The sequence below is a fragment of the Gossypium raimondii genome, chromosome 3, assembly GCF_025698545.1.
Source record: "Gossypium raimondii isolate GPD5lz chromosome 3, ASM2569854v1, whole genome shotgun sequence".
Classification (NCBI taxonomy): Eukaryota; Viridiplantae; Streptophyta; class Magnoliopsida; order Malvales; family Malvaceae; genus Gossypium; species Gossypium raimondii.
Window position 1 is genome coordinate 3,651,396 of NC_068567.1, and position 24,832 is coordinate 3,676,227.

General features: G+C 32.3%; 1 protein-coding gene across 3 annotated transcripts in view; it reads right to left on the reverse strand.

The window, feature by feature from the left end:
• The window catches only part of LOC105796594 (glutathione transferase GST 23), a 46,919-nt gene extending 22,087 nt beyond the window's left edge, over nucleotides 1-24,832 (reverse strand). The window contains exons 1-2 of one of the 3 annotated variants that reach the window (XM_052627997.1): nucleotides 24,436-24,832; nucleotides 21,848-22,405 (exon numbers count right to left, since the gene is read on the reverse strand). In XM_052627997.1, the coding sequence (XP_052483957.1) occupies nucleotides 22,061-22,405; nucleotides 24,436-24,744 (654 nt within the window). In that variant the 5' untranslated portion in view covers nucleotides 24,745-24,832 and the 3' untranslated portion in view covers nucleotides 21,848-22,060. Of the gene's footprint in view, nucleotides 1-21,847; nucleotides 22,406-24,435 lie in introns of those variants that run through there. The other 2 variants (XM_052627994.1, XM_052627995.1) reach the window with 2 other exon arrangements.

Consider the following 24,832-nt stretch of genomic DNA (forward strand, 5'->3'; position numbering starts at 1 on the left):
CAAAGTTAAAAGGCAAAATTACGTTGTTTTAATAAATATTTACCCATCATCCTTATTTTCTTTCTCAAATCCCCCACTTTCGCTTTTTCCTTTACTCAAAAGTAACTTAAAAGCTTGTACTTCATCTATTAGTTGAATAATCAGTCCATGTAAACGCAATATTGAGTATAAATAATAGGATTCATTAACTAGACTCGAATTTTTTTTACTCGATTCATCTCAATTTAAAAAAAAATACTAATTGAGTTCAGTTGCTAAAATAGTATTTATCAACTTGACTAACTTTTTTTTTTTACTCTATTGAATGCTCACCTCTACTGGTAAGTGGGATCAAATTTGAAGGAAAAGTTTTAATGATTGTCAGTTGTTGAGTGAGCTGTCGTGACATGCAAAACCCATGCATGCTGTCCGAATATGACTTATTGTTATGAAATTAATGTCCTGCCGGAGTTGATTAAATATTAATGTCCTATGCTGCAATTAAAAGATGTCATAGTGCTGTATCGTGTTTAAAATCTGAGTATTTATGTTGTCTTAAAACATTATCTGTATGGATTAATTACTGTAATTTAAACCGTTTTAATAATGAAATCGTGATATCTTAAAGCACAAATTGTGGTTAAAATGTATAAATCTGGGAGTAAATCGAGTTTTATTTGTGGAATGACATGTTATTTTAGAAGTACAAATTGAGTGTTGCTAATGGTGAGTTCTTTCAGTTTTTATCAATTTAAGTGTAATGTTTAATTGAATTTTTGAGTTTACAGATCGGGAATTTGAAGGTGAATATGTGACAACCTGTTGATACGATTACAAATGTGATATGAAAGGATTATATTCTTATAATATAAGTTAACGTATTAAACTATTTACGAACTTTTGATTTTTATTTATGTCCTCAAATAATTTATGTTTTGTTATAATATTAGTTATAGAAATGTCACTGAGTTGATTACTCAGCATTGCAGGTTAGGTTCAATTGTGTGCACTCATTGTTATCAGCATCCAGCAGAAAATCTCACACTTATCGAGTTGGTGAAACTCTTATATTTTGGTTGGCATGTACCTATAGGTTTTTATGTTATATTAAGCTTAGTTAGAGAATTATTTCATACTTTGAGACGTATAAATATACAAGTTAATTAATGACTTTGAATTATCTTACTATAAACAAGGAATCACTCGAAAATTACTTAATGACTTTGAATTATTATTTTATTAAATAGTTGAATTTCGAGGTGAAATTTTATTACTAGGTCATCGTGACAAGTTAATTAAATTAATTTGTTCATAGATTTTTATCGGTAAAGTTGTCACGAGTTTAACAAAATTAGAATTGAGTTGAGAAAATAATTTAGTTAATTTAATTAATTAAAAGAATAAAAAATATTTGACGTAAAAATATTTATTGGAATAAAATTATATGAGTTGGTTTAAAAAACAAAACAACCCATATAATTAACCCAATAAATAAAAATGCCCAAATAGGTCCAAGTTAGACATTGTTTGATAAACCACTAAGCAAATTTAATCAATTAAAACTAATATTTTCAATGATTAGTATTTTACACATGTTTGATAATCCAAAATAAAAATAATCCAATAGAATTTTTTCTATAAAAAGTGTGGAAAATGATGAGTAAATAAAATTTAATTATCACTTAATGGAGAATATTTTCAATAAACTCAATTTTATTTTATTTATTTTAATATTATGTTATCCTATAAAAACTAAATGTTTAAAAATATAAAAGTCAAAATATCTATATAATCTTATAAGTTACTTAGTAGATTAAATATTTTTTAGTAATTTCCTAAATTGGGACATAGTTGGTGGGTGACACCGACTCAGTAAAAAGCTTAATAAATAACTAGAAATTCTATCACACATGTATGCATAGAGTACCACAAATTTGAATGCAAATGTATGTTTAAGAAATTAGCGTACAATAAATAATGAAATATATGATTTGAAACTAATTAATAATAACATGTGAAACATATTTGATGTTAAAATGAAAAATAAATAAAAAGTTGTTTATCATTTTGTTGTCTTCAATCTTAAGTCAGTGTCGAGTTAACTTGTGACATCAACTCAGTTAAAAGCTTTATTAATATTAACTATATATACAACTGGTGGAGGTAATAAAACGTGCGTAATAAAATAAAAATGTATAAAATTATCAAAATAAAACTTTAGTTGAATGGTAAATTAAAAACTTTAATAGTACAATTGGCATGGGTTTAATTCCTACCATTTTTTAAAGTGACAAGAATAAATTAACCTTGAATAATATTACTTATTTTAATTACGTAAAGGCCTTCTCGTAATTTCCTAACCGAGTTGGTGCCTAGTGACTTGTGACACCAACTTAGTCAGTGCTTTATTAATACTAGAAATCCTATTACACGCGTATGCGTGTGGAAACTACAAATTTAGAATACAAATGTGTGTTTAAAAATAACATACAATAAATAATAAAATGTATAGGTTGACACTAAATAATAATAATAACACGTGAAATTTGAAGATATTAAAATGAAAATGAATAGATTAAAATTCGACTTTCTAATATGTTAAAAGAAATGGGAAAGGTATGATAACAGAGGGAGAAACAAAAGAGAATGGAAAAAAAGAGGAAAGTTTAAAGAACATAAAAGAAAAAAATTAAATTACTTAAAATGAAAAAAATATGGGGATCAATTGTATAATTTAACCTAAAATTTTGTTTGAAATGATGATTTAACGTGCCACATCAGCTTACCGTTACACCATTAACAACGATTAATGGCTCAGTGAGTAAAATGTTACAACATGATAACGTAAATGACTAAAACGTAACATTTCAAACATAAGTGACTAAAACGTAACCTAAGGTAAACAAAAATGACCATGGGTGTAGTTTACCCATCTTAAAAAGACTGGTGATCAAATTCTACTCTTTTGAAAAAAATTTAATCCCAGATGTAACTAAAAAAAAAAGAGAAATTGACCAAAATTTTTGGCCTTAAAAGTTAGAATTTGTCGCTAAGACTTTTTTATACAAAGATGAAGCGATAATGTTAGGACTTTGTTCTCCTCTTATAATTCAAAAAAAAAAAGATAATTTATCTTTGATGTTTTAGAAACGTGTCATCATGTCGAGGGAGCATTTGACTATAAAATCAAACCATGCTAATGTGTCGATAAATAATAAGTGAAAAATATTTTAGAATTGTTTTAGAAAATTCTATTTTTTTTTATATTATATAAGTTCAACCGTCAAAGATAGCAAATCAAACGTGTTGGAAATTTGATGAAATGGTTGTCCAAAATGACCGTTGTTTTCATAATTTATTATGTCTTGACATATGAAGAAATGGTTGTCTAAAATGGCTGTTGTTCGGTTATGGTGTGAGTTTAATTCATTTCTTACTCTTGTGTTGGTAAGTTAGGTGAATAAAATTTGATTCGATTTCAAAATTTTGATAAAAATTTTAAATTTTAAATTAAATTGTTCGAATTAATCAAGTTATTTGGACCAACTCGAATAAAAATCAATTTTTTTGTTTAATTCGAATATGAACTCGAATATGAATTACACAATTCGAGTTATCTGAAAATCTAAATAAAAAACACAAAATTATGCCGTTTTGATAAATATTTACTTCCTCTAAAGTTAAGAGGCAAAATTACGTTATTTTGATAAATATTTACCCATTAGCCTTATTTTCTTTCTCGAATCCCCCCACTTTCCCTTTTTCCTTTAATAAAATTAACCTAAAAGTTTGTACTTCGTCTACTAGTTAAATAATCAGTCCATGTAAACACAATATTGAATATAAATAATAGGATTTGTTAACTCGACTCGACTTGACTCAAAATTTTTTTTACTCGATTCGACTCAATTTTAAAAAAAAAGTACAAATTGAGTTCAATTGCTAAAATAGTATTCATCAACTTGGCTAACTTAAATTTTTTTACTCTATTGAATGCTCACCTCTACTGGTAAGGATGAAAATTGAGGGAAAAATTTTGATGATTGTCAGTAGTTGAGTGAGTTGTCTGTGACATGCAAAACCCATGCATGTTGTTCGAATATGACTTATTGTTATGAAAAACCTGGCTCTGATACAATGTTAAGATGATAAAAGAAATATGAAGAATATTTTCTACGTTTATGATTATCTTTACAAATGAATAGAGCTACAGAATATATACAGCTAATGTGTAACTAATTACATTGCTAATTACACTATACAGCTCACTACTTTAACTAACTGTACACAAATAACTAATTTAGTTTTTTTCTACAAAGATGTCATAGTGCTGTATCGTACGTGTTTAAAATGTGAGTATTTATGTTGTCTTAAAACATTATTTGTATGGATTAATTACTGTAATTTAAACCGTCTTTATAATGAAATTGTGATATCTTAAAGCAGTAAATTGAGAGGAGTTTATCGTGCTTTGGTGCCGTGGTTAAAATGTATAACTCTGGGAGTAAATCGAGTTTTATTTCTGGAATAACATGTTATTTTAGAAGTACAAATTGAGTGTTTCTAATGGTGAGTTCTTTCAGTTTTTATTGATTTATGTGTAATGTTTAATTGAATTTTTTAGTTTACAGGTCGGGAATTTGAAGATGGATATATAACAACCAGTTGATATGATGACAAATGTGATATGAAAGTATTATGTTCTTATAATATAAGTTAACATATTAATCTGCTTACGAACTTTTGATTTTTATTTATGTCCTCACATAATTTATGTTTTGTTACTATATTAGTTATAGAAATGTCACTGAGTTGATTACTCAACATTCGTGTTTGCTTTCCGTGCACAGGTTAGATTCAATTGTGTGCACTCATTGTTATCAGCATCTAGCAGAAAATCTTGCACTCATCGAGTTGGTGAAACTCTTACTATTTTAGTTGGCATGTACCTATAAGTTTTTATGTTATATTAAGCTTCGTTAGAGAATTGTTTCATACTTTGAGACGTATAAATAGACAAGTACTTAATTAATGACTTTGAATTATCTTACTATAAAAAGGAATCACTCAAAATTAATTAATGACTTGGAATTATTATTTTATTAAATAATTGAATTTCGAGGTGAAATTTTATTACTAATTCGTCGTGGTTTCATAAGGACAAGTTAATTGAATTAATTTGTTCATAGATTTTTATCGATAAAGTCGTCATTAGTTTAACGAAATTAGAATTGAGTTGAGAAAATAATTTAATTAATTTAATTAATTAAAAGAATAAAAATGTTTTGAGCATAAAAATATTTATTGAAATAAAAATTATATGAGTTGGTTTAAAACAAAACAACCCATATAATTAACCCGACAAATAAAAATGCCCAAATAGACCCGATAAAGATTGATGATCAAATTCGACTCTTTTCAAAAAAAATAATCCCAATTTTAACTAAAAAGAGAAATTGACAAAATTGTAGCCCTAAAAGTTATGAATTTATCACTAAGATATTTTTTTATACAAATATGAAGTATTATTAAAGATTTTATATAATAATATAAGGTAATGTCATGCATGATGCATCTTTATTAATTGTTTTTTTAATTTGAATAAATGTTTTTAGAAATAAATTAGTGGCTGGTTGAATTGATTAGGTCATTAATTCGTCGATTTGATAAGTTCGATAAAGATATAATAATAAATTCATAAAAAATATTTAAGAAATCCAATTCAACATCAATTTAATTGATTTTTAATGAGTTCAATCGATTTGATATTTTTTTTAAATTTATATTTTGACCTATTTCCGGTCCAACCGAACAATCCAATCCTATTTAAACACAAGTAAAAACCCCATATATAATTTTGAACCCCATATATAATTGAATATATATGTTCTTTTTTATGATTAAGGTATCATATATATTTATTTTACCCGTGTGTTGATTTGATGATCGAGGTGTTCACCATCTCAGATGTGATTTGGGTTCAAGTCATGCTAATCTTGTTGTTGTTAAGACTTTGCTCTCCTCTTACAATTCACCAAAAAAAGATAATATATCTTTGATGCATCCACGTTGCCAAACTTTGTTGTTGGTATGTGGATTTCCATCCTTTCATGTTGCCATATTCTTTGACTTTAACCTTCTTGCATATTGTTGAGATTCATTGCTTTAATTTCATCTAAATGCAATGAGTCAGATGAAAGTCTTGGTGAGTTACAAGCTTCCCACGTGCTTCTGATTTGTTCCAGAATGTGAGATGGATAATCTTCAAATTCTATATCAGCTATCTTTTTTAATAGCTTCAAAGATTCTTCATCTCTTTCTTCCTAGGTGTTTCCAGTGTAGTATGCCAGTATTCTTCTGCCATCAGTCCATAGATGATAATTTTTTTGCTGGAAAAGATCTTGGGCTGTTGCTATTATATCAATCCCTACTTGGGTTTGATAATAACTTGGATCATTATAACACCTGTCAATATTTTTTGTCAAGTGTTCTTTGACCTCTTTTATAGCGGATAATCAGGGACTTCCAATTATTCTTTGAATAATCCATATTTGATATGGCTGATAAAATTTTTCTTTTTCAGCTATACCAATTAAACTACTTATTTCAATATGAAAATAGTAGAAGAAATCATCATTGTTTATGATGTTTTGTAATTTAGATTTTACCATTGCTGGAAAATCTTTTAAATGATGAAAAGAAAAGTTTTGTACAACTATTTCTTTTACAAAACCCCATTCAATACTTGTTATATCGAGCGGTTCGTGATCCAATCTAAATTTTATAGTTGGAAAACTTTCTCCTATAAAATTGGTAAAAACATAAGATTATAGAAAATATTAGAAAAAGATTTTTCAAATTGTCTCTTGGTTGTAGATAACTCTATTTATTTTAGAAAATATTTCTAGAGGTAAAATCTGTCTAGATTTATTATATAAATAGATCCTAAATACCTTATTCACAATAGGACTGTTTTTCCCTTTATGAATAAAATATTAAATTATATCAAGAAGATTATTTATCTCCTTAATATCCATAATAAAGAGTTGGAATTCATCCCAATCTATGTATAAAATAGATTTTAATAATAAATCTTCAGCTTCATTTTCCTTAGTTGTTTTTTCAACTTAAAGTAATGAAAATGGTGTAAGAGCTCTCCTGAAATTTGCTCTTTGATTTAAAATATGGGTTTTCCATATTTCGTTTATAAAATTATAAAATTCTGGCGGTATACCAGGACTAAAAAAATCTTTTATTTCTGGAAATTGTTGTTGTTTCAACAAATTTTCTGCATCCTTAATAATATCAGCATAACTGGTTTGAAATGCCGAATTTGGATCTTGGAACCATTGTGATTGACTTACTGTTTTTGGTGTCAATGACAAACAAGTTCCAATTGGTTGATTTACCATTGGATATGGCACATAATGTCCTTGATTAGGATAAAATGATATTTGTGCAGGTACAAATCCTTGTTTGGAATTTGTTGTTGTTTTCCCTTTGTTAGGCTTTTTGTGAATGGTAGTCCATGTAGCGACCTAAAAATTTGGATACGATGGCACGGGCGCTAGTCGAAATAATTATTGAAAAATTAAAAACATCGTCTCGATTTTATTTGCAAAAGGAGTTGCCACCGATCTTTTTTAGGTGTGATCGGACACCTAATAAATTCTCTTTTTAGAAGAAATATTTATTTTTAAATTTTCCTAAAAAGAGGTAATTTTAGGTCTGCGTGAAAATCCAAAGAAAATTAGGGTTCGGGAGTCGGTTATCGCGAGGAAGGTATTAGCACCCTCGCGACGCCCAAAATTGGTATCTCGTTAAACGCGCGTTTTCTTAATTTTCAAAAATACAAGTTCAATTTAATATTTAATTGTGATCCGATTGAAACTTGAGAAAACCTTTTTTTTTGTTTTTAAACACGAGAACTTTGAAACACAATAATAATTTTTGAAAACACGAAGATTTTTGAAACACGAAATTTTTTTGACACGAAAAATTTTGAAAACACGAAAATTTCGAAAACTTGAATTTTTTTTTAAACATGATTTTTTTTTAAAAAACACGAGAATTTTTTGAAAACACGAAAGCACGAAAATTTTGAAAACACGGGAATTTTTTTAAAACACGAAAATTTTTGAAACATGAGAATTTTTTGACACGAAAATTTCGAAAACATGAATTTTTTTTAAAATACGAATTTTTTTAAAAAACATGAAAACATGAAAATTTTGAAAACACGAAAATTTTTGAAACATGAGAATTTTTTGAAAACACGAAAAAATTTTTAAACATGGGAATTTTTGAAAACACGGAAATTTTAAAACATGGAAACTTTAAAAACACGAATTTTTTTTTAAAACACAAGATTTTTATTTTTTTATTTTTTTAAATACCGTATTTAACACGAACCGGTGACATTCACCCCGTTATGGCGATGAAACCATCGAATTAGTGTTAACTCAATTCAATTTAATATTTAATCGGGATTCTAATAAAACACGAGAATTTTTATTAAAATACGAGGATTTTTGAATATTTTTATTTTTAAAAGGGCGTCCCGAATTTAACACGAGCTATCGATATCCACCCAACATAGCGATAAATTTGATGACTCGATGCTAAATCGGTTCGTTGCCTTATGCATTAAAATATTATTTTTTTTAAAATATGCAATTAAAATGACATAATAATATTTATGAAAACTATTTTTAAACATACTAATTTAAATTAAATAAAACACCATTTAAATACATTAAATAAAATAAAATAGATTAAAAGAAAAAAATTACCCAAAAGGCCCTTTTCCTTTTTTTTGGTTTGGGCCTCAGTTGGCCCGCTTCTTCTTTGCAATCGGCCCCACAGGAGCTTTGGGTATTGGGCTCTGACTGGTCAAGTCCATTGGTGGTGGACTGCTGGTGGCTTACCAAAATGGGCTCATTGTTTTTATTTTTTATTACTTTTTCTCTCTTTTCTTCCTCTTTTTCTTCTTCTCTTCTTCTTGTCTCAAAGCCTTGGCCCTTCTTTTTCACCGCCGTCGATGTCTCACAGGTGCGGTGGTTGGACGTTCACGGCGTTCTCCTTTCCCTCCTCTCTTCTTCTTCTTTCTTCACTTCTTTCTACTTTACTTTTTGTTTTTGCTTGCTTCTTTGCTATTTTCCTTTCTTTTGTTTATGCTTGCACATTTCTTAGCTTGACTTGGCGAGGAGCAACGATGATCGTTGTACCGGCGATCGTGGTGGCGTGGGTGCGGTGGCGGTGGCGTGGGATCGGCCCATGGGAGTATTTTTCTGCTGGAATTTTCTGCTATTTTTTTGCTTTGGTTGCTGAAAATCCTCCTCCTTCTCTTCAATTTTTCTTTTAAAAGCTCCAAATTTTGTCCTCTTTCTCATTGTTTGCGGTGGCGAGGAGCCATGATGGCCTAGGGGGTTCTTTGGAGTAGCTCTACTGGGAGAATACTCTCTCTGGTGCAGTGGCGATTAGACAAGTCCGAAGGACTAAATTGCATAGGATGCAAAGCTTCTGGGGCAAAAGTGTAATTTTAGCAAAAATATGGGCCAAAATGTAATTTCTTGAGAGTTTAGGGGTCAAAGTGAATTTTTGAGAAAGTCTAAGGGTCAAAATGTAATTTTAGAAAGTTTTGGGTCAAAATGTAAATTTTAGAAAAGTTTAGGGTTAAAATGTAAATTTTGAAAAGTACAGGGGTTAAATGAAAAAATAAAAAATTCTTTTTTTTTCAAACACGAAATTAATCTCGGACAAAATTCAGTGATTACAGCTGCCCCTCTTTGCTCATCGCTATGAAACAGGGATAGAGCAAAGACTAAAAAGCACTGAATTTTGTTCGACCATCTAAAATTTTCCTCTTTATTTGAAAAGCAGAAATCGAGAACAGCTCGGCGTGCGACCCGAGACTCAACTCACCTCTTGAATTATGAGTTGATCTTCGAAAAACAAAAATCGAAAATACCTCGACATGTGCCCCGAGGCTCAACTCACCTCTCGCAATATGAGTTGATTTTTGAAAAACATGAATTGAAAAATACCTCTGCGTGACCCGAGGCTCAACTCACCTCTCGCAATATGAGTTGATTTTTTGAAAAACATAAATTTAAAAGAAATACCTCGGCATGGTCCAAGGCTCAACTCACCTCTCGCAATATGAGTTGATTTTTTTGAAAAACATAAATTTAAAAGAAATACATCGGCATGGTCCGAGGCTCAACTCACCTCTCGCAATATGAGTTGATTTTTTGAAAAACCATAAATTTAAAAGAAATACCTCAGCATGGTCCGAGGCTCAACTCACCTCTCGCAATATGAGTTGATTTTTTGAAAAACATAAATTTAAAAGAAATACCTCGGCATGGTCCGAGGCTCAACTCACCTCTCGCAATATGAGTTGATTTTTTTGAAAAAAAATAGAAATTTAAAAGAAATACCTCGACATGGTCCGAGGCTCAACTCACCTCTCGCAATATGAGTTGATTTTAAAAAAAAAAAACAAAAATTTAAAAGAAATACCTCAGGGTGACGTGAGGCTCAACTCACCTCTCATATTATGAGTTGATTTAAAAAAAGACAGGAATTAAAAATACCTCAGCGTGACCCGAGGCTCAACTCACCTCTGTATTATGAGTTGAAAAAAAAGACATGAATTAAAAATACCTCAGCGTGACCCGAGGCTCAACTCACCTCTGTGTTATGAGTTGATTTTAAAAAAGACAGAAATTAAAAATACCTCAGCGTGACCCGAGGCTCAACTCACCTCTGTATTATGAGTTGATTTTTTGAAAAAAAGCAGAAATTTAAAAATACCTCAGCGTGACCCGAGGCTCAACTCACCTCTGTATTATGAGTTGATTTCTTGCAAAAAACAGAATTTTAAAAATATTTCTTGAAAGAAACAAGGTTTCAAAAAACATCAGGTGAAACTAAAAGCCTTCATCTTCACTGATTCTGTGCAGCTTTCTCCTAGTATTCCTTGCTCTACCGGTATACCTGTATACGTCATGTATGATGTTATTACGATATGCACATGTTTGTCCTAAATGCTTTTGTGTCTACATGATCATGCAATGCACCGTAGGCTATTTGTCACGTGCCCCACTTTTGATTTTTGTGAGGGTCCGCATTCATTTCCTCAATTCTTGACTTTTCTCTCTAATTTTGTACTCATCCTCAAGTTCTGTGAGTAATCTACATTTCTTCGTATATCGCTCTCTTGCCCCCTGCTGAACATTGTTCCTACTTTGGGGCCCTTATATTTATCAAATTCTCATCCAGGTAATGCTCAACATTCCTTTTGTTTAGAGTATGTCATCTTACTATTTATCATTTAAATGAATCAAACACAAGATGCATGACAAAAGTGGCAAAGTAGGCATGAAAGAAATACCTCACATTCATTTTTTAAAGCAACGAAAGAAATTGACAAGGAAAGTTCAACAAATAAATTGTCATAAAGAAAAGAAAGCGAATTCAATGGCCAGAAATGCTCTAGATATCCAATGCATGAACTTTCCACGTTTCTTCATCCTGGATCTTTTCGAGCACGGCTTCTTGTGTAGAAGATTTTGAGCTTCTGAGAATGCTTCAAATATTGTAACCTTGCCATTCGACTCCCTGTTCAAGTCGCCTTGCTCCTTAAGTCCGAGCCCACTTTGTTAGGACGCCCTTTTGGGTTTTCATCCTAATCTTTTTTGTTTATCAAGACGCCCTTTTTGGGTTTTCATCTTGATTTTTCTTTTTCTTTTCTTTGTTTTTTTTGTTTTTATTTTTGTTTTTGTTTTTTTATTTTTTTTGTCCCTTTTTTTAAGCATAATATTTCTTCACAGCATCTGAGTTCACTGGATTAGGTAATTCTTTCCCATCCATTTCAGTAAGAATCAGAGCCCCTCTTGAGAATGCCTTTTTTACAACGTATGGTCCTTCCCAATTTGGTGACCATTTTCCTTGAAAGTCCTTTTGTATCAGGAGGATCTTTCTTAAAACGAGTTCCCCTTCGCGAAATTCTCTTGGTCGCACATTATTATCATGGGCCGTGATCATTCTCTCCTGGTACATCTGTCCATGACAAATTGCCTTCAAGCATTTCCCTTCAATAAGGTTTAGCTGGTCATATCGAACTCGAACCCATTTCGATTCTTCTAATTTTGTCTCCATCATGACTCACAAGGATGAGATCTCTACTTCAATAGGCAAAACGGCTTCCATTCCGTAGACTAATGAGAAAGGACTTGCTCTCGTAGATGTCCGCACGGAGGTGCGGTACGCATACAAAGCTAATGGTAGCTTCTCGTGCCAATCTTTATATGTCTCACTCATCTTTCCGAGAATCCTCTTAATGTTTTTGTTGGCCGCTTCAACAGCTCCGTTCATTTTCGGGCGATAGTGTGAGGAATTATGATGTTTTATCTTGAATTGCTCGCACATTTCTTTCATCATTTTGTTGTTCAAATTTAAAGCATTATCTGAGATGATTCTTTCAGGCAGACTATGTCGACATATGATTTCCTTTTTTAAGAACCTACAGACCGTAGCCTTCGTCATATTAGCAAACGAAGTGGCTTCTACCCATTTTGTGAAGTAGTCTATAACCACAAAGATGAATCGATGTCCATTGGAAGCTTTCGGGGAAATCGGCCCTATAACATCCATGCCCCACATAGAAAAGGGCCACGGAGAAGTCATGACATAAAGGGGCGATGGAGCTGCATGAATTTTATCGCCATAAATTTGACACTTATGACACTTTCGTGCGTAGCCAATGCAATCCCTTTCCATCGTCAACCAATAATAACCAAGTCTCATAATCTGTCTAGCCATGGTGAAACCACTAGCATGCGTTCCACAAATTCCCTCCTGAACCTCCTCAAGTATCTTTCTAGCTTCAACAGTGTCCACACATCTCATGAGCACTTGATCTTTCCCTCTTTTGTATAGAATATCCCCGTCAAGAACAAATCCAATCGCCATTCTTCTGATTGTTCTTTTATCATTCTCGTTTGCTTGCTCGGGGTACCTTTGATTCTTGATGTACTCTAGGATATCATGGAACCATGGTCGTCCATCGGACTTATTCTCATACTCATGCTCGAGATATCGCGCTCCCCTTTACTGACTCTTGGCTCTCATATACAATGTCATACTCAGACAATAGGATCTGCCATCGTGCCATTCTCCCTCATATTCTGTGAACTTTTTACTGAGGCAGTAAATTATCTTTTCTCTTTTTCCTGACTCATCATGTTGCCCCAGCATTCTTCAATTCAAATGGCATCACTTTGTAGCAGAACGTTTCCCATATTGTGACGAATGTGGTTTTCTCCATATATTCGGAAGCCATCTTTATCTGATTATAACCTGAGAAACTATCCATGAAAGAAAATGAATAATGTTTTGTCGTGTTATCCTGGCATGTCTTGATACGACCAAACAAATATATCTTTGTACTCACGGAGCAAGGCGATTAAATTCTGTTTGGTGTTCTCCGAAACGGAAGTCCTAATCTTCAGTTCTTGTTTCTTTTCTTCACTCCCTAAGTTCACTGTCTCAACAGATTCTTGATGAGGTAAAATCTGTTTCTCTTCTTGTTCAACTATTCTCTGTAAGTCAGGAGGCAGGTCACAATTTTCAGCATCTTCCTTGGCTTCGAATTCTCCTAAACAAATAGCCTTCTTGAAATTAATTTCAGGATTTGTAACGGGATTATTCCTGCCATAGATATCTGAGCACCTAAAAGATGGGTAGAAAAGACAGCTATAGAGGAGTATCAAAGTATTAGAATCAACACTCAATGATATGATATGGTATGAAATACATATAGGAGAATGATGTGAAGAGAAGTGATAGTTACGAGACTAGTAGAAATAAAAAGACCATGACAAAATGCATCTTCATCGATGTTCATTGAAATGATAAAGAGCAAGCATATGCTCTTACAAAAGGAATCCCACTATCTAGGGATATACAAAATAATGGAGAATTATCATTGAGCATTACTCTAGAGGGGAATCAAAAACTACAAGGAGGTCCACAGAAGTCTAATTGTTCAAAACATATCCTGGAGGACAATGGCGTATCATTGAAACATCCCCAATTGCATCACCCTCGTTGTCAACAACATTTATGCTGATGTTCTAAAATCCCTTTTCATTTAAGGCGCTTCGCAGATTGTTTTGCCCCTCATCTTCATTCGTTACCGAATTCACATTCCCATCAGCATGGTTAGGAAAAGGGCTTCCAGCCTCATTACTAACACTATCAAATCGTAAAATGCCCGCATTGATAAGATCTTGAACCCTCCTTTTAAAGGCAAGGCAATTTTCTGTAGAATGCCCCTGATTTCCAGCGTGATACATGCAACTAGCATTAGGATCATACCATTTTGGGTATGGAGGCTTCAGGGGTGCCATGTAATGTGGTGATATTAATTGATTCTCTAATAGTTTCGGGTATAATTCTCTATATGACACAGGAATTGGGGTGAACTGAGGTCTCTCAGGATTAGATCTTGCTGGTCTTGCTCATTTTTGGGTTGGCTTTGTGTGGGCATGGTATTTGGTGGGAACATGGTGAACGGTCTTTGGTTGTTCATGGCATAAACGGGGTAAAGAGGAGGTGTTTGACAATAAGGACTTTGGGAGGGAAAGTAGAAGTTTGAAGGCGGGCGATAACGAGTTCGTGGTTGGGCTGGATGCGGATTGGAGGTATAGTGGCTCTCAGTTCCGACCATATGGGTTTCTGCCTCTTTATTCCTTACAGGTACTGTCTTTTTTGAACTTTCAGGGCCTTCCATCCTCCCATTCTTGATGGCGTTTTCTATAAGCTCCCCAGATATTACAATGTCCTTTGTGGCACTTCCTACCAACTTATCGTAAAATGACACTTTCAGAGTATTAATGAAGAGGACCGTTATCTCCGTCTTAGTTAACGGGGGTTCCACCTGAGCTGAGATATCCCTCCATCTTTGTGCGTATTGTCTAAAGGTCTCTGTCGGCTTTTTTTCCATCATTTGCAAAGTTAGTCGATCAGGCACCATATCTGATACATGCTTGTATTGCTCACAGAATGCTGATGCTAAGTCCTTCCATGATCGGATCCTCTCTCTGCTGAGCTGATTATACCATCGAAGAGCCGATCCAACTAAACTGTCCTGAAAACAGTGTATCAGCAATTTATCCTCATTCACGTAATCAGTCATCTTCCGACAAAACATGACGAGATGCGCCTTTGGACATCGCGTCCCATCATACTTTTCAAAATCTGGTGCCTTGAATTTTGAGGGTAGAACCAGATCGGGCACCAGACTGAGTTCTTTAGCACTCAAAGCAGAGAAGACTTCAGCACCTTCTATTGCCTTGAGCCTTTCTTCTAAAATCTGGTATCTATCTTGACCGTCATAATCATTAGTTTTCAATTTTGCTATTTCCACAGGATCGTCCAGATCTGGAACAAATGGATATGCTGGATTAACCCCGGAGTTCGATACCAACATACCTTGCCCCAAATGAGCAGATGGTGCAGGACGTTGTTCCAGGATTGTATGGGCGTGAGGTGGAGTAAATCCTGGGGGATAGAGTGGATCCTGATCATTATTAGCTCTTGACTAGGGCTCCATGATATCATGGCTCTGCATGGGTCCCTTTCCTTTTACTAAAGCTGTCGTCATTTCCATCATTTTAGCCATTTGGTCTCTTTGCTCGAGTGATTCTTCTCGAGATCTCACCATCATATCTGTTGCCTCTTATTGTGACTTGGCCAATTGCTCTTGTAACTCTCTTTGGACCCTTTCCATCCTTTCGATTTTTTCGTTAAGTTCAGCGTCCATAGCTCTAGTTCTTAGACGTGTCCTGTAAAGATGATGTGATTCCAGCCTTGTAGTACCGCCACTGTGGATTATGCGATTTTTGCCTCAGTGAATGGTAAGGGTGATATGTACATGCAATGCATGAATGAATGAATGACAAGTGAATATTAGTCATGAATAAATATACAAGTATTTGGTGTTGATTTCAAGACAGCCCCATATTTTGGCGTTTCATTAATCAAAAGAGTCCATTACAAAAGATTTGGCCAATGAAGATACCCCTAGTGCCTGAGTCTCATTGTTTCCAAATCCTAATCAAGTATTCGCGGTTATTCTGACGATGCTTTTTGGGTCCTCAAAGATCAGTCTCAGACTATAACATTTTCCTCAATTACTTGCGTAATTGATTCCTCCATCAAAAACCCGTTTTTGGCAACCAATCTCTAATCAACACCATCCTAATGAGATGCCTATGATGCATGATGAAAAATAAAATTAAGACAAATAAACCTAGTTAGCAATCACGGCAAATATAAACAAAGAAAAACTATGGAAAATCTAACAAACCGACCTATTTTTTTTTTTGTTTTATCCCATCATGCTTTACAAAAATAAACTTACCCCATATGCTCATCAATCTACCCGATCAAATTTATTAAACAGACCAAATTCCCTTGCAAAAAGTGTAAATGTGAAAGAAATAAAAGGTAAGAGGCGTTTCTCCCGTGTATTTATTTTGGTGACTATTCATCGGACAGAGGTTCGGCATGACTCTAATTGGGTGGCTCGTACGGTTCACTATATGTGGCTTTGGTTCTAGAGAGGTACTCGAATTGTCCATACTGTCACCTACTAAGGTTAGTACGAAGTCTCGGTTATCGCCCGTCATGGGCTTGCGAGCTCAATTCTAGGGATTACATTTACTTATGCCTATGCGGAGGGACGAGTTAACTCACGAAAACATAAGTCATATGTAACCCGGAAGTATTTCACTAGCCTGTGCGGAGGGACGAGTTAACTCACGAAGGCGTAGCGTTTACTTCCACTTAAACGGATGGAGCCCGGGTAGAGAGCTCATGTTATGCAAGAATGCAAGTGCATGGTGTGTGGGGAGAAACTCACAAACCTTTTTATTTTTATTTTTACTAAAAAAACAAACTAAAACCATAAAACTTAAAGCTGAAAAAAAACACGAAAATAAAACAGGTTAGAAAAATATTAATTTCAAAACCGGATGTAGATGCATGATTTTTCAAAACAAAATTCAAGGATCACGATTAAAAATTAAATTGAACAAGAAATTTTAAAAATTTTGACAACACGCGTTTAACATCAGACTCGACTCTAAAAAAAATGTCCCCAGCGGAGTCGCCAGCTGTAGCGATCTAAAAATTTGGGTACGATGGCACGGGCGCTAGTCGAAATAATTATTGAAAAATTAAAAACGTCTCGATTTTATTTGCAAAAGGAGTCGCCACCGATCTATTTTAAGTGTGATCGAACACCTAATAAATTCTCTTTTTAGAAGAAAAATTTATTTTTAAATTTTCCTAAAAAAGAGGTAATTTTAGGTCTGCGTGAAAATCCAGAGAAAATTAGGGTTCGGGAGTCGGTTACGCGCGAGGAAGGTATTAGCACCCTCGCGACGCCCAAAATTGGTATCTCGTTAAACGCGCGTTGTCTTAATTTTCAAAAATACAAGTTCAATTTAATATTTAATTGTGATCCGATTGAAACTTGAGAAAACCTTTTTTTTTGTTTTTAAACACGAGAACTTTGAAACACAATAATAATTTTTGAAAACACGAAGATTTTTGAAACACGAAATTTTTTTGAAAACACGGATTTTTTTTTGAAAATAAGGAAATTTTCGATACATGAGAATTTTTTGACACGAAAAATTTTGAAAACACGAAAATTTCGAAAACTTGAATTTTTTTTTAAACATGAATTTTTTTTTAAAAAACACAAGAATTTTTTGAAAACACGAAAGCATGAAAATTTTGAAAACACGGGAATTTTTTTAAAACACGAAAATTTTTGAAACATGAGAATTTTTTGACACGAAAATTTCGAAAACATGAATTTTTTTTAAAATACGAATTTTTTTAAAAACACGAGAATTTTTTTGAAAACACGAAAACATGAAAATTTTGAAAACACAAAAATTTTTGAAACATGAGAATTTTTTGAAAACACGAAAACACGAAAAAAAATTTAAACACGGGAATTTTTGAAAACAAGAAATTTTTTTTTAAAAACACGGAAATTTTAAAACATGGAAACTTTAAAAACACGAAATTTTTTTTTAAAACACAAGATTTTTATTTTTTTTATTTTTTTAAATACCGTATTTAACACGAATCGGTGACATTCACCCCGTTATGGCGATGAAACCATCGAATTAGTGTTAACTCAATTCAATTTAATATTTAATCGGGATTCTAATAAAACACGAGAATTTTTATTAAAATACGAGGATTTTTGAATATTTTTATTTTTAAAAGGGCGTCCCGAATTTAACACGAGCTATCGATATCCACCCAACATAGCAATGAATTTGATGACTCGATACTAAATCGGTTCGTTGCCTTATGCATTAAAATATTATTATTATTTTTTTTAAAAAAATATGCAATTAAAATGACATAATAATATTTATGAAAACTATTTTTAAACATACTAATTTAAATTAAATAAAACACCATTTAAATACATTAAATAAAATAAAATAGATTAAAAAAAAAAATTACCCAAAAAGGCCCTTTTCCTTTTTTTCGGTTTGGGCCTCAGTTGGCCCGCTTCACTGCTGCAATCGGCCCGCTGGAGCTGCTGGGGTATTGGGCCTGCACTGGGTCAAGTCCATTGGTGGTGGACTGCTGGTGGCTTACCAAAAATGGGCTGCTGTTTTTATTTTTTTATTACTTTTTTCTCTCTTTTTCTTCCTCTTTTTTTCTTCTTCTCTTCTTCTTGTCTCAAAGCCTTGGCCCTTCTTTTTCACCGCCGTCGGTGTCTCCTGGGTGCGGTGGTTGGACGGTCGCCGGCGTTCTCCTTTCCCTCCTCTCTTCTTCTTCTTTCTTCACTTCTTTCTACTTTACTTTTTTTTTGCTTGCTTGCTGCTATTTTCCTTTCTTTTGTTTATGCTTGCACATTTCTTAGCTTGACTTCGGCGAGGAGCAACGATGATCGTTGCACGGCGATCGTGGTGGCGTGGGTACGGTGGCGGTGAGCGTGGGATCGGCCCATGGGAGTATTTTTTGCTGCTGGAATTTTCTGCTATTTTTTTTGCTTTGGTTGCCGAAAATCCTCCTCCCTTCTCTTCAATTTTTTCTTTTTAAAAGCTCCAAATTTTGTCCTCTTTCTCACTGTTTGCAGGTGGCAGAGGAGCCATGATGGCCTAGGGGGGGCTGCTGGAGTAGCTCGGCTGGGAGGGGTACGCTCGGCTGGTGCAGCGGCGATTAGACAAGTCCAGAAGGACTAAATTGCATAGGATGCAAAGCTTCTGGGGCAAAAGTGTAATTTTAGCAAAAATATGGGCCAAAATGTAATTTATTGAGAGTTTAGGGGTCAAAGTGAAATTTTGAGAAAGTATAAGGGTCGAAATGTAATTTTATAAAGTTTTGGGGTTAAAATGTAAATTTTAGAAAAGTTTGGGGTCAAATTGTAAATTTTGAGAAGTATAGGGGTTAAAATGCAAAAAAGTAATAAAATTTCTTTTTTTTTTTTCAAGCACGAAATTAATCCCGGACAAAATTCAGTGATTACAGTCCATTCACCAACTATTAGAGGTCTTTTTACCCCTGTCCATAGGACCTGCTAAGATAGTCAACAATTATTAGTACAATAAATATTTGATACTAATAAATTATTTTAATTTAATTTTACACCAATTTTATTTTTTTCTACTGTATTTTCATAGTAATTGTTTTCTACAGACAACCTAATAAAATTTCTATCAGAAATTTCCGATTAGACTTCCTAGTTTAATTTCTAGCAGAAAATGACTGTTGTTTTCATAATATATTTTATCTGACATGTGAAGAAATGATTGTCTAAAATGGCTGCTGTTTCCAGAACTTATCATGTCTGACATTTAAGAAATGGTTGTCCAAAATGAACTTGTTTTCATAACTTATTATGTCTGATATTTGTCTAAAATGGCTGCTCTTTCCTGAACTTATTATGTCTGATATATGAAGAAACGGTTGTCTAAAATGGCGTTGCTTGGTTACGGTGTGAGTTTAATTCATTTCTTTCTCGAATGGTTGGTTGTATTCTTATTTTGGTAGGTGAAGTGAATAAAATTTGATTCAATTTCAAAATTTTGATAAAAGATTTTAAATTTAAATTAAATAGTTCAAATTAATCGAGTTATTTGGATCAATTCGAATAAAAAAATCAAATTTTTTGGTTGAATTCGAATATGAACCGAATATGAATTACACAATTGAGTTATCTAAAATCTAAATAAAAAATATAAAATTACGTCGTTTTGATAAATATTTACTTCCTCTAAAATTAAAAGGTAAAATTACGTTGTTTTGATAAATATTTACCCATCAACCTTATTTTCTTTCTTGAATCCCCCCACTTTCCCTTTTTCCTTTACTCAAAATTAACCTAAAAGTTAGTACTTCATCTACTAGTTAAATAATCAATCCATGTAAGCGCAATATTGAGTATAAATAATATGATTCGTTAAATCGACTTGACTTGACTCGAAATTTTTTTACTCGATTCGACTCAATTTTAAAAAAATACAAATTGAATTCGATTGCTAAAATAGTATTCGTCAACTTGACTAACTTAAATTTTTTTACGCTATTGACTGCTCACCTCTACTGATAAGTGTGATGAAAATTGAGGGAAAGGTTTTGATGATTGTCAGTTGTTGAGTGAGATATCGTGACTTGCAAAACCCATGCATGCTGTCCGAATATGACTTATTGTTATGAAAATAATTAAATATTAATGTCCTATGCTGCAATTAAAAGATGTCATGGTGCTGAATCGCGTTTAAAATGTGAATATTTATGTTGTCTTAAAACATTATCTATATGGATTAATTGCTTTAATTTAAACCGTCTTAATAATGAAATCGTGATATCTTAAAGCAGTAAATTGTGGTTAAAATGTATAACTCTGGGAGTAAATCGAGTTTTATTTGTGGAATGACATGTTATTTTAGAAGTACAAATTGAGTGTTGCTAATGGTAAGTTCTTTCAGTTTTTATTGATTTATGTGTAATGTTTAATTGAATTTTTGAGTTTATAGGTCGGGAATTTGAAGATGAATATATGACAACCAGTTGATATGATTACAAACGTGATATGAAAGGATTATATTCTTGTAATATAAGTTAACATATTAAACTGCTTACGAACTTTTGATTTTTATTTATGTCCTCACATAATTTATTTTTGTTATAATATTAGTTATAGAAATGTTACTGAGTTGATTATTCAGCATTCGGTTTGCTTTTCGTGTGCAGGTTAGGTTCAATTGTGTGCGCTCATTGTTATCAGCATCCAGCAGAAAATCTCGCACTCATCGTGTTGGTGAAACTCTTACTATTTTGGTTGGCATGTACCTATTGGCTTATGTTATATTAAACTTAGTTAGAGAATTATTTCATACTTTAAGACGTATAAATAGACAAGTTAATTAATGACTTTGAATTATCTTACTATAAACAAGGGATCACTCGAAAATTAATTAATGACTTTGAAATATTATTTTATTAAATAATTAAATTTTGACGTGAAATTTTATTACTAGGTCATCGTGGTTTCATAAGGACAAGTTAGTTAAATTAATTTGTTCATAGATTTTTATCGGTAAAGTTGTCGTGAGTTTAACGAAATTAGAATTAAGTTGAGAAAATAATTTAGTTAATTTAATTAATTAAAAGAATAAAAATATTTTGAGCATAAAAAATATTTATTGGAATAAAATTATATGAGTTGGTTTAAAAACAAAACAACCTATATAATTAACCCGATAAATAAAAATGCCCAAATAGATCCGATATAGGAGGGAGGGGATGCAAACCAGTATGGACCCATTGAACTAGATTTTTATTATTTTTTAATCTTGATGATTTATTTAAACGAACTAAACAGACCAATCGAAACTATTAAACCAACAAATCAATAACTTGATTGGTTCGAATTCTGAAAACGTTCGATAAAGAACATAAGTGTTTAGATCCTCTCAAATATTGGATTACATCACTTCCATGGGAGAAAATGCAATCAATGTTCCAAACCCTAATTCAATTTTGATGTCAACAACATCTCTTTAAGACGCTTCAAGTGAGCAACTATCTTATCGGTATCAGGCAAGTTGTCTTTGATTACAGGGACTGATTTGAAATTTTGGATCCACGAGCTCACTCGAGGGAATTTGTGTGGCTCAAAGACTTTAAGCCATGCTGCGTCTTCGATAGCCCCGAGCCAGTGAGCAACCATGCAAAATGCAATGTCCACCATGTTTATCTCGTCTCCACCGAAGAGTTTTTTCCCTCCGATTAGCACATGTTCTTCCATGGCTTCCAGCATTTCCAGCCACTCCTTCACTACCGCCTGTTGTTCTTCACCTTCGGTTCGATAAAGCTTTGCGATTATAGGACTTTGTTTTAAACAGAGATTCTAGTATCAGCCATCAAAATTTATGTACCAAAAAAATTTTCAAACTACAAAGAGCTAGAATCTTAATTTCAACTAGGTTAAAATATGTTACAAGTACTTGTATTCTTTGTATGTTTGCAATTTAGTCCTACTATTTTTTATTTCAAGAAATTTAATCCCACTACTGTTAAAGTACTTTACGGGTTTGAAATTTAACCACTACTCCCACATCGGGGGCTTGAACTTTTTTTGTTCAAACTAGTCCTTGAACTTGGCGATTGTTCTCAAGGTATGGCCTAGACCATTTTTTGTTCAAGTTAATCCCTAAACTTGACAATTGTTCTCACATTGAGGTTTGAACTTTTTTTGGGTCCAAGTTAGACATTGTATGATAAACCACTAAAAAAATTTAATCAATAAAAAATTAATATTTTCAATGATTAGTATTTTACACATGTTTGATAATTCAAAATAAAAAAATAATCCAATAGAATTTTTCTATAAAAAAGTGTCGAAAATGATGAGTAAATAAAAGTTAATTATCGCTAATGGAGAATATTTTCAATTAACTCAATTTTATTTTATTTATTTTAATATTATGTTATCCTATAAAAACTAAATGTTTAAAAATATAAAAAGACAAAAATATCTACATAATCTTATAAGCTACCTAGTAGATTAAATATTTTTTTAGTAATTTCCTAAATTGAGACATGGTTGGTGGGTGACACCGACTCAGTAAAAAACTTAATAAATAACTAGAAATTCTAACATACACGTATGCATGTGAATACCACAAATTTCGAATGCAGATTGAGTCAGTGTCTAGTTAACTTATGACATCAACTCAGTTAAAAGCTTTATTAATATTAACTATATATACAACTGGTGGAGGTAATAAAACGTGCGTAATAAAATAAAAATGTATAAAAATATCAAAATAAAACTTTAGTTGAATGGTATATTAAAAACTTTAATAGTGCAATTGGCATGGGTTTAATTCCTACCATTCTTTAAAGTGACAAGACTAAATTAACCTTGAATAATATTACTTATTTTAATTACGTAAAGGCCTTCTCGTAATTTCCTAAACAAGTTGGTGCCTGGTTGACTTGTGACACCAACTTAGTCAGTGCTTTATTAATACTAGAAATTCTATCACGTGCGTATGCATGTGAAAACCACAAATTTAGAACACAAATGTGTGTTAAAAATAACATACAATAAATAATAAAATGTATAGGTTGACACTAAATAAAAATAATAACATGTAAAATTTGAAGATATTAAAATGAAAATGAATAGATTAAAATTGTTTATCATAATATTGTCATCAATCTTGAGTCAGTGCTGAGTTAAGTTAAGACACCAGTTCAATAAAATATATATAATTGATTGGGGTAAGAGTGTGCATAATACAAATTGAAATGTACAAAATATTAAAATAATACTTTAATTAAGTGATAAATTAAAAGTTTTTCTAAGTCAATTCACCAGTTTTCAATTCCCATCATATGTATTTTTATTATTATTTTAAATAGAAAATTAAATTATCCTCAAATATATAAATTATTTTACTTGCAGAAAAATATTTTCGTATTATTTCTAATTTAGTTGGTACCACACTTATCAAGTCAATACAACACTTAAAAATAATATTGACTATTTATTCAAAAATATTGACTATTGATATAGATAAAATAAATATAAATAAAAAAATCAATAAATGGGAAAATTGCCATATGCATCAAATAAATAAAAGGTTTAATTCAAAATTAGTATCTAAAACTATGCCAATTTTCTCATTTTAAGTACCTAAATTTTTCAGTAAAAAATATGCTTAAACTATTAAATTCGTTATATTTTATCTAAAAAGTGTACGATGCCAATAAAATTAATCGTTTAAATATCATTTTTGCCAAAAAAAAACTCTTAGACACCTAAGTGGTAAATACGATATAGTTTGAGGGTTAATTTTGTATTTAAGCCAAGAAAAGAAAAGAAGAGGATTTTACCTTGTCATCTGCAAATTTGATCCAAAACAGAGCAACGGCTCTGTCATAGGGATCAGCCGGCAGCAAGGGATTTTGCGGCCAAATTTCATCGATATATCGAAGGATGACGGTGGATTCGCAGATCGGTTTTCCGTCATGAACGAGCACCGGGACTTTCTTATGAATTGGATTATATTGAAGGAGCAAAGGACTCTTGTTGGAGAGATCTTCTTCGATGTATTCGTAAGGTATGCCTTTGAGTTTCAGAGCCCAAATTACTCTGAAAACGTACGGACTAAGCCAAGCTCCGAACAGTTTCACAACCGCCATGGTTGGGAGATTAGTCGATTTTCTGGTAGATCCTGAGAGCGGTGAGTGTAAATTTATAATAGGATTAGTAGTCAAAGCTTTGAGTAAG